The sequence below is a fragment of the Ornithodoros turicata genome, chromosome 2 (genome assembly GCF_037126465.1).
Source record: "Ornithodoros turicata isolate Travis chromosome 2, ASM3712646v1, whole genome shotgun sequence".
NCBI classification, from domain to species: Eukaryota; Metazoa; Arthropoda; class Arachnida; order Ixodida; family Argasidae; genus Ornithodoros; species Ornithodoros turicata.
This window is the reverse complement of record NC_088202.1, coordinates 148,837,451-148,848,172: the sequence shown is the minus strand read 5'-3', so window position 1 is coordinate 148,848,172 and position 10,722 is coordinate 148,837,451. Positions and strand designations below refer to the sequence as shown.

General features: G+C 44.2%; 1 protein-coding gene across 3 annotated transcripts in view; it reads right to left on the bottom strand.

Moving 5' to 3' along the window:
* Nucleotides 1-3,074: 3,074 nt before the first annotated feature.
* LOC135386367 (V-type proton ATPase 116 kDa subunit a 1-like) overlaps nt 3,075-10,722 on the bottom strand; it is a 33,325-nt gene continuing 25,677 nt past the window's right edge. For all 3 annotated transcript variants that reach the window (XM_064616227.1, XM_064616230.1, XM_064616228.1), the window contains exons 13-19: nt 9,717-9,795; nt 9,127-9,245; nt 8,796-9,018; nt 7,374-7,535; nt 5,423-5,579; nt 5,192-5,363; nt 3,075-3,343 (exon numbers count right to left, since the gene is read on the bottom strand). In XM_064616227.1, coding sequence (XP_064472297.1) covers nt 3,247-3,343; nt 5,192-5,363; nt 5,423-5,579; nt 7,374-7,535; nt 8,796-9,018; nt 9,127-9,245; nt 9,717-9,795 — 1,009 coding nt within the window. In that variant the 3' untranslated portion in view covers nt 3,075-3,246. The remainder of the gene's footprint in view (nt 3,344-5,191; nt 5,364-5,422; nt 5,580-7,373; nt 7,536-8,795; nt 9,019-9,126; nt 9,246-9,716; nt 9,796-10,722) is intronic.

Genomic DNA, 10,722 nt, shown 5'->3' with positions numbered 1-10,722 from the left:
TAGAGAGAGAGCCAAGATGTATATATGCTGAGAGAAATGACTTAAGTACGCCTTTAAGTGTGATGAGCATTGATGAGCGAACGTTATGGACCTTACGTGAAGCGTGGGATGTATATCCACACAAGACTCGCAGTGTGTATCACTGAATCCCGTGTACTGTGTCCTGGATACTGATTACTCAATCAGTTGGTTGCTTAGTCAGCAATTGATAATTAGCTAAGTGAAGAGCAATTGACAAATTACTCAATCACCAATTACTTAGTTCACTAATTTGTAATGAGCTAAATAATTCCTAAATGACTATACTTACTTGAGGCCACATAAGTTGCTTCCTACAGAATTCTACACGTGTGCACTCTCTCAAGCTATACCGTATACTTAGGAAGTTTGTGCACAGGGTGCTACCATTCCCTACTGCTTGGAGACGACGTGTTCCATCGCAGTTATAATAAAACCGCAGTGAGATGTCGCAACTGTGCCACACTAATTGAATGTGGGGTTTATACTTTGACATTGCTCAACAAAGTGTCGCATCCACGCTTTGCGATTCATTCTCTGCAGACGTGCAAGTCTCCTCCTCTGGAGATTCAAACTTCGGTGGACTACGCAAAGTTTCCTGGATGATATTCTACGCGAAACTTTGTTCATAGTGCACGCTGACAAAGTTCGCTCCCAACTGTTTTTTTTGGGGGGGGACGTTCACCCAAAATTGGTAGACAGGAATGCAGGTGATGAAGATGAAAGTCACTGAAAAAGGTTAGCCAGCCGTAGGACTCGAACCCACATCTTCTGGATTACCGATCCAGGGCTCTACCAATTGAGCTAAGCTAACACGCCTTCTCAGCGACTTCCAGAGTGCGTCCATCTGAAGGGACAAACCAGCCACTCTCTCTCACTCATCCTCCTTTCACTCTTACATTTTTGCTCACTCATACGCACATTCATACGACAGGATCGACGCAGGCGGCAACTGTTGAACATGAAAGAACTGATGTTCTGAGGCTGGAACAACATAGAAAGGACAAATACATACAAGGACTCAATTGCCTACGAAATTAACGATTTATTCTTCATCGTTAATTTCTTAGGCAATTGAGGCTTGTTGTTCCAGCCTCAGAACATCAGTTCTCTCAGGAATGCAGGATTTGTGCAGGGCACTGAAATCCCTTGAACCTGAAAATCCATATTTCAAGGCCTTGGAAGCCCTGGAACTTAAGCAGTCCTTGAAAACCCTCGAATTCTGGGTGTATTTCTTCACGATAACTATCGGTTTCGAACAACACCACGTCTCCCTTTGTTGCTCCTCCTCTGGCCACAGCCCCCTGACACACCCCTGACACACGAGCCAGCTAGAACTCCTCTTGTTGAAAGGAGGTCAAGCAGATCTCACCTTTTACTCCCTTTCACTCAGTAGCGCCATCTGAAATGTGTCATGAACCTTCATGAGGTCTTTGTAAACTGCAATTACTAAGTTAGCTGCAAAATGGCTTTTTAACTTCATCCATTAAATAAGTAAAATCTTAAAGTTGAACATTCTAGTTTTCAGTTGCCGTGGTCTAATAATCTTCGGCTGGTACTGTGTTAAAGGCTGTGCCTTTTCGCCTATAACAGAGATAAGCAATGTCCTCTTCCACAAAGGCCCGCTTGCAAAAAGAAGTATACTTCATTGTGTGTCATGGAACGCAAATGCCATTCGGCAGGGTGTCCTCATCTGGAAAGGCCTCTACGCTCAGCGGTATAATACCACCTACAGTCACCGCATAAGATTGGCTTAACAAACCACGCCGCTGTATCAACCGGGCTTACGCAGAGACTGTAGTACCACATAATCTGGCAACGATTCTTCAGAAAACGAGGCTTTGTCGCACTGTGCTTATCTACACATGTATTTGCGTACATCTGAGTCTTTACCATGCACTTTCTGTTCAATTCGGTCTGACCTTATTGACAGCTAGTGACACTGTTGTCAAGTGCTCAGTATTCAGTTAAAGTGAGCGAACATGGCCACAAAGTGTACCTTACAAGCGTTGTTGCAAACCCATGAAGGTTATCGTTACCGGCTATTGCGTGCAATATACTAAGAGTTGCAGCAGTTACTCGTATTTTCTAATTATTTCTATAATGTTTCTTGTAGCAGTAATGTGCGCAGAACCAGCTGCAAGCCCAGATATGCGTGGGTCCTGGAAAACTCTAGAAAAATTTCTCAAATTATCCGTACGAACCCTGGAAATGGGGCTAACACGTTCGGAGCCCACTCCTGCTTTCAAGGACTAACACCCAAGGACTAACAACACCCTGTAGGCACCTCTGGGCAACTGCACAGTGAACGAGACACAGAATTGACTTTATATGTACACCTAAGTGACTTTACCTAACTTACCTGTGTGCACTCCGCAAACTTTGCATAAAAGCACCAAACAATATTTCAACTGCGAGCCATTGTTTATAATTGTTGACCACTAGTGGATGTAAAGGAAAAGCATAGGAACAGTTTGCCTTTCAAGATATCAGCAGTGATCGCCACTAACTACTTCTACAGTGGTTTAACTATAACTACTTTGCAATAGAGTAGTTTAACTGGTAGTTCAACTACTTTTCAGTGGAGGTAGTTAAAACTACTTTAACTACATCTATAACTACTTAACGTTGTCCATCAACACCAATCCCATTCTATCGTGTTCTTGGACACCTAAATATGAATCACAAGCGGCGATACAAGTGAAGATTTAGTACACACGCACGGCACAATTGCTGTGCACCCCCCTTCTCATCAAACATGTAGCTTGAGGTAAAAATTGGAAGCACAATCGTACAGTAAAGCTTGCGGCAAAATCGGAAGTAGTTGGCGCCTGCAGTAACCTAACTACTGTAATTAACTATACTTAAAGTACTAGTCTAACTAGTAGTTGCACACTACATTTCTGCAAGCAGTTGATAACTACTTTTTAACTACAATCAGGTAGTTTAACTACTGGCCATCACTGGATATCAGTACACTATTCTTGCCGCATTTCACACAAAAGGCGAAATTTCCTTCCAACAAAAATTTCAACACCGATGCAGTAAACAAACAATTTACTGGATTACTCGTTTTTATTTTTAACACGCAATAAACGCAAAATAGAAATGCAAAATAGAAATGCATGCTCCTCTCTAAGGACAACAGAAGAGGACAGCGGGAATTTTTACTAGGATAACGGAAAAATTTTTTCTTCAGATCTTGGTTAGACTAGGAAGAGCGGCCGCTCAATCTTCGCTGGCTGAAGTTTCCAGAATGGTGTCAAAGGAGAATGGAGCAAACTTGTAACCCTCTCCCACATAAAACTTGCTCTGAAACTCCACCCTGGAAAGACAGATACATAACAGGTAGCAGCACATGGGTACCTGGGGCTGGTACACACTTGACAAGATAGGGTACACTCAGGTACACGAATGGCCAATGTTTGAAAAATACATACAACTCGAATGCTTTCTAATAAGCATATGTGGCGTTTCACCTGGCACTTGCCCAGCAAGATACTTGAGAGCCATCAGTTGTCAACGACGCCAGTGCTTATTTAGGACGGCATACAAAAAACTGTCCTCGTCCTTTATACAGGGCGTCTTTTTTTATTTGATGCAGAGTTTATAATCTATAGAGCTGCATGAATTTCATTTTCACACGTGGGCTAATACGGCCAGGTGTCCTGCCCGACAGCGACAGTCGTCATCCTGTACGTACAGTGCGTGCAACTACTGGACCAGTAATTGGATAAAATTCATTAATTAACTTAATTAGCTGTTTTCTGGGGAAATGCGAGATAGCAGAATTGAAGCCAGTCCTTGTTCAAATCCATTGTCCTTATTAAGTGCCCTGCGAAGTGAATGTACCCTTGGGATGCCATACCTAAGTATAGGTAGGGCCTGACTTTTTAGGGTTTTAGGGGACTTTTTACGGTTACGCTCAATTATTCCCGATATTCCCTCCCCCCAAAAAAAGTAGTAAACGAAAAGTAAACGCGTAAACTGAAGGTTTACACCCAGGGTTCGGAAAAACCCGGGTTTTTTTTAAAAAGCCCGCCCCAGTGGGTTTTTTCGGGTTTTTTGGGTGGGTTTTTCGGGTGCTGGGATTTTTTTTTTCCGAACTGCTGCATATGACACGCAACAGCCGTTCTCCACCTATTTTTCATGTTTCTGGAAGAAATAATTGTTTGCCGCTGTAGAATTTACGGTAAAGGAATCTCCGAAGCAGTCGTCCCTTTTCCTTCTTTTCTTTTTTTCCCTTCGTTTCTGTATTTCACCCGCGTGTGGGCTTTATTGGGTTTTTCAGACCGGGTGGACCCAAAAAAACCATGGGTGGGTTTTTTTAAACTGGGTCCATTCGGCGAACCCTGTTTACACCCCCACTTCAGTACAACCCAATACACCCAAATTACTAAAGCAAAATATTACCCGATATTTACTCCCCAATGTTGCTGATAAATATAACCCAAAAAAGCCAGGCCCAAAGTATAGGACGTGGACGTTAGTCTTCCACAACACTGGCACGTAGACACCCTCTCTCCTAAGCTCCATTTTTTCGTGGTCCATTCAACCAGCACAATTATATAAGATGAGTATTTAAAGAGATTGAAACATTTAAATAATTTGTTTTACTAAAGAACAAGCTTTCGGACGGAGTCCGTTCTTCCTGAGGTGCGATACACATTGAACACTTGGCAGAGATATTTATACTAATGTGCATAAGAGAAAGGGAACAAAGAAGGTGGCGAGAAGGAAATACAAATTCTTGTTAGAGAGGACTGAGACCGCAAGAAAAAAAAAAGGCGATGTACGGTAACACTCCGGTAACGCTCCTACTGTACATGGCCTTCTTTCATATTTTTTTTCTTGCGGCCTCAGTCCTCTCTACTAAGAATTTTTATTTCCTCCTCACCACCTTCTTTTTTCCCTTTCTCTTATGCACATTAGTATAAATATATCTACCAAGTGTTCAATGTGTATCGCACCTCAGGAAGAACGGACTCCGTCCGAAAGCTTGTTCTTTAGTAAAAAATTATTTAAATGTTTCAACCTCTTTAAGTACTTATCTTATTCACTTGAGAGTGCTAGACTTTTCCCATTTTTGCCTGTTAGTTACCACAATTATACGAAAGAACAACTGGCAAGGAAAGAGGCTCTGACCAGAGTCAAAGCAAAAAATCTCTCTTACCAATGAAGTCGAAGTGCGTGCAGGAAGGCAGACAGTCCCTCCATGATGAGCAGTACAGCCACGGTAAGTGTCGCCCAAAATGCGAATGTCAGGTAGAGGACGATGCTGCCCCACCACTCAGTGTTCCGCAGTCCTATCTGCAGCACCATGCTCCACAACACTTCAGAGAGCTCTGTGCAAAGAAACCTTTATGCCTTTATGCCTGTACATGGCGGCGGTTAGCATTCTTACGCGCGTGAGCCAGGCTGAGCGCCCAAAGTCGCAAGTATGAAGCAGTGTGCGAGACGGAACCCAAGCAGTACTCAATCGTGTGAATCGTCTGGTTGATGAATGCCTCTCCGAAGTCAAACTCTCCACTGCCGTGGCCGCCGTGGCCATCGTGGCCTCCCTGGATCAGATAAAAGGTGGTATTCCCAAGTGGTATGGCGAAGAACTGCGGTCATCTTGTAAACCGGTGCCGTTCCTTGGTTACACTCGTTTATTCTCAGAATCATTCTTCCAAAGGACAACCTACAACTGGAATTCCCTCTCTCTGGGGATGATGATTCAGGGCAGCATTGCTCAGTGTGCCCAACACACTTTTCAATGATGCGCTTATTGCATAGTTATTGACAGCTTGTGCTTATGTTGCCCAACCACTGCTGTAGGCACGACACATCACCCACTTGGTTATGCAAATCCCAACCGGGGATATATTTGAAATAAACGATGGACGGACTCGTTTGAGGGAAGGGTTGTCTCATGAGACTGTTATCCCCTACGTTAATAAGATTTCGCACAATTTGAAGAAATTGTCGGAGGTTTTTGGGGGTGGTAGAAAGTTATCCTCTCTTCCAGCCATTGTCAATGCTCAACAGGAGAGTGACCGGGTGGGTTGTACTACAAAACATAGGGGTAAGTTTGTCGGGTGTTGCAATGAAGTAATCTATGAGATTCCCTTATCGTGTGGTGCTTCGTATCTGGGTCAAACACCCGTTTAAGGGAACACATGTATAACCTTTCCGCGTGTTCTGGTACCCTGTTTGCCCATGTGCAGCAATGTGGCTGTCACCCTGTGTTTACGGGAACGGAGATAAAGGCAAGGTTCCGTGATAGTAGGGAGAGGGAAATTTGGGAAGCTTTTTTGGTCGCAGAGGGGGGAGCTAGATGTGTCAGCTGTCCGTCTATTATACCCCTGTCACATGGGCATTTTCGATCCTGCTCGACCGAACCTGCTAGAACCCAATGCAGATCGGATGGTGCTACACGGCCGCTTCCAAGCAGGATCGAACTTTGATCCTGCTTGACTCAAGACAGTTCCCATAACAGGATTGAGAATTTCAAGACGGCTCGACGGACGCCATTTGCACCCTCGACCCCGGTGAACTGTCATAACTTAAGACGGACATGTGCGCGAAGCTACAAATGATGCTTACATCGGTATACGATAAATTACCACTAATATCGCTGTTATATAGGAAACGCTAAATTAATGAGTTCCGTTTATTCATTTGCACAGGTCAACCATTCAATGCGCATTGAAAGTGGCCGTGTAGCAGCGTCAAAACTCGAGCGTGCTCGGGAAGTTCGATGCAGATCGGATTCGAGAAGGATCGAAATGCCCGTGTGACAGGGGTATTAGTTTAATGGAAAAGGAGAGAGAGTTTCTGAGCTCCTTTTTAATACGTTCGTCTCGTGTCAAATAAATTGTTGTTGTTAGTGTGCCTTCCGTGTGTGTTGTCCTCGTCTGATTTTAGCGCTTTTAATCCGGTAAACGATCGATGTGTGACAGACTCAGATATTAGGTCCCAGATGATAGTCTCGTTAAAGGATTGCCCAGCTCCTATGGGCTATCCAATATTAACTTCCTAAAATAAAACGTCTAGTAGATTTTAAGTAATGGTCCCCACTATGTAGCGTAGGTGATTTTTTATGGCTCAAAAGCAACCGGGGTCATATCTACTAAGAAACCAGACACTGAGTAAAGTGAAGGGAATCGAGAGTCATTAAGATAGCCAATGTTTCGTAAAAAGGGGGGTCATCACTAAGAAACAGTGCTGGAGGTAAAAAGTACGTAGAAAGCTCAATGAAGCGACCATGACAGTTCGTACGGGGCAATTTCGTTACTGCACATTTTCCTATCAAAATATGCACCGTGTAAAAGATTGGTAAAAGGTAAAAATGTGAAGGATGAATTTCTCACGTGCGATGTTGCGCCATGAGCTGCGTTTTCATTTGTCTTGGGGGCGCTTCTTGCCGCCGAGCGACCTTTGTTGTACTTATGGCGGAGGTACAGGGGCTTCAACAACAGGATCCATGGGATGCAGACCAATGCCAGGATCACCAGGAAGCTCTGCAATCCTTTCTGCACACAAAATGAAGGTAACTGGTGGCTTCAGATTAACACTAACACAGAGTAACACTACAATCTATGGATTCCAACCTGTGGGTTATTTAAAAGAGCAATCAGGGGAAGCATTGCTCAAAACAGCGCTTTATTCATCAAGCAGTCTATCGGAATACACAATGCAATACGGTTGGAATACGCTTTCAGTCTCGTCACTACCATCGAAAAAAAAAAAACCAGCCGTGACTTTGGAGGCCCCATCTTCCAGCATCTCATAGATCTCCGTTGGGTAATCGGATCAGTGCGACGGTGTCAGCGTCGCGAGCAGCTTAGAGGTTGCCCACTGAAAAGTAGTCAGCTGGGGACACCGTGCAGCTCCACTTGTGGCGTATGCTATATGTACGGTACTTTGTTTCCGTGCTAGACCCAATTTTTCGCGATAGCCGCACTCCAAGCACACTTCCTGAAATTCGGGTACAACCCTATTTCAACCGGGAACCAATGCAGGATTTGAACCTTGTACCATGAGAGAGTGCGTCGTTTGTATCACACACAATAGTAACAGCAAAGGTACACTGCGGGTCATTCCCACCAGCAGGCCTCTGGTGGACTGCATCACTTGTGAACGCAAACATAAAAGACTATGTTGATGACATCGCACACCAGTTCTGCTGCACTGTTTAGTGTACCACTCATTCACATAAGTCACAAGTTTTTCTCTGGATCTCGAATATTAACTCAGGCCTAAAAAATAATGAACCCTGCAGAAGATCCTGCGAATCTGCCCAAAAATAAACTCTGAAAACCTGGAACCCTGGAACTGGTACGAGTAATAAGTTTATTTAACAGTTAGAAGATGTAAAAGGCAGTGGCCTAGGCGGATGCTTTGCGCTGAGGCGGAGCCGTTTACATCTTCCGAAATGATCCTCCATTGCGCATGTTCCAGTTGCACATTAACGTGTTGCATTACTGGTCGCTTTCCCCCATTCTGACACATTACTGCACCAGTAGTACTTGGGTATCAGTTCATATTTTTCGGAACTTTGAATTAATGGGATTGTAACTTCAAACTCTTAACTGCTCTAGTTCACATTAAAATTTCTTTCAATAGCATACGAGTAAGAAGTCACATTGTGTCACAGCACAAACACTGCATTTTGATAAAAGCGAATTTGTGTGAAAAAAAATCTACTAGAATGTATATACCTTAAAATTTATTTCACGTAGGATTAGCTTTGGGAAACCAGTTTCTCGCGACAATAACGCGGCACTCTTTACCTGTCCTGAATAGAAGGGAGCCTGGTAACATGGTGAGGTTGTGTAGGTGAAGAGGAACATGTTGATGAGCATGATCAGGAGACTGGGGGCACAGTAGGTGTCATGGCCAAAGTTGATGGTCCACTTTACAAAGATGGTCACCACCAAGTAACCGAAGATGGCACACAGGAATATCAGCTGAGGAATAAACTCGCAGAAGATGTTGACAGTGTTGCGGAAGAACCTGTCGGAAAAAGGGGGGCCCACTCTAGAAGCCTGCCGCAAGAGGGTAACTTGCAGCTCGTAAAGTCCATGACTAAAGTGCATTAAAGTCCATGCAGTTCATTATTACCTATGATTCCAAAGGCTCAGAAGGACTCCAAACATCATCTGCATCACACCCAGCACAATGGAAACTTTCATCTTGTACGAATTGGTGAATGGAATCTTGTTGGCAGAGAGCTGCCACACCTAGAAAAGTGCATGATGCATTAGTTTTTTTTTTTTTTTTATTGCGTAGAATCCTGCACGAAAACTTGTTTCCGTCGTTAGACTAAAGCAGACTGGACGTAGCGCAACTTGTGGCCATCACCAACCAGAGGTTCGAAACAAGCTGACCAGACTATAGAAAAACTAAGAGATGACTGCAGAGAAAAAAAAAAAAAAAAGAGAAAAGGCTGCTTTTGCTGCTTCGCTGTAAAGTGCGGGCCACACTTTGTCCAAGCGCTACGAGCTACTTTTAAGTATAATTTCAAACAACAAAAAACGTGCCCTAAAGTTCCAGCTATGCGACACACAGCACTAATGACATTAAGCATCGTGGGAGAGCCCGGCTGATTCGTAACGTTAAACCCAGCACTCTTTCCACGAAGAAGTTGCATCGCGATGACAGGTGTATTCTAAACTAGCTTTATTTTGCACAAACAATTACAACAGACTTACTGGGTCCAGGCCAAAAGGGTAGGGGACACCTACGTAGTTCTCGACAGGATCTAGTTGTTCGTGCTGGTTGTAAGTCTCCCTGGCAAACAGAACATATTTCAAATTCACAATTGACGCTTGGCCCGATAAATGCTTGCAGACTGTGACTGCGAGAAGCATCTGAAGGTACAGCTTGGGACAAAAGATTACAGAATACCAGGGTGCGGCGCTTCTCCACTGGACCGACGCCCTCGCAGCTGACAGGATTGATTGATTGATTGATTGATTGATTATGTGTTTAATGGCACAAAGGCAACAAAGGCCATAGAGCGCCAAAACTATGCTGAGTGTGTCGGAGACGATTATGGGAAAGATGATGTGAGAGAGAGTGTGGTAGTTAAAACCTATCTACAGGTATGAGCGATGAGCGATGATTGATTGACCAGGATAAGAGAGAGGGGGATGACGATAGCAAGCGAGCATGGCAGTTAAAAGCTATCTACAAGTGTGACAATGAGATATTTACATGAGGAGTTCGGTGATAATGGATAAAAGCGGAGCAATGCTTATCATCTACATCTGACTAAGAAACCCACACGTGGTCAAAAATTTGATTACGTTATCAAACGGCACAAGAGGGGTGTCACCCAGTAGAAGGGCTGGGTGGAGTGGGACATGGTATCTGTAGAATGCGGTGAAATACTGTTGGCGTTGGTGTTCGAAGTGAGGGCAGGATGCCAGTACGTGCAAGACAGTCAAGCTGTCACCGCAGTGCGCACAAGCTGGCGGATCCTGACCTCTGAGTAGGTGGTGATGCGTGAGCCATGTGTGTCCAATCCTCAATCTCGCGTAAAGAACTTCGGATGATCTGTTGATGTGTTCAGTCCGATGCGGGGGAGAAACGTGTGGCTGTGTGAGGCGTAGCTTGTTATTTTCTTCCATGTCCCACTCCTGCTGCCACTGTGTGCAGACAGCTCTCTTTAACACTGGCAGGATGTCTTGGTAGGGTAGTCCTAGAGCTGACTCC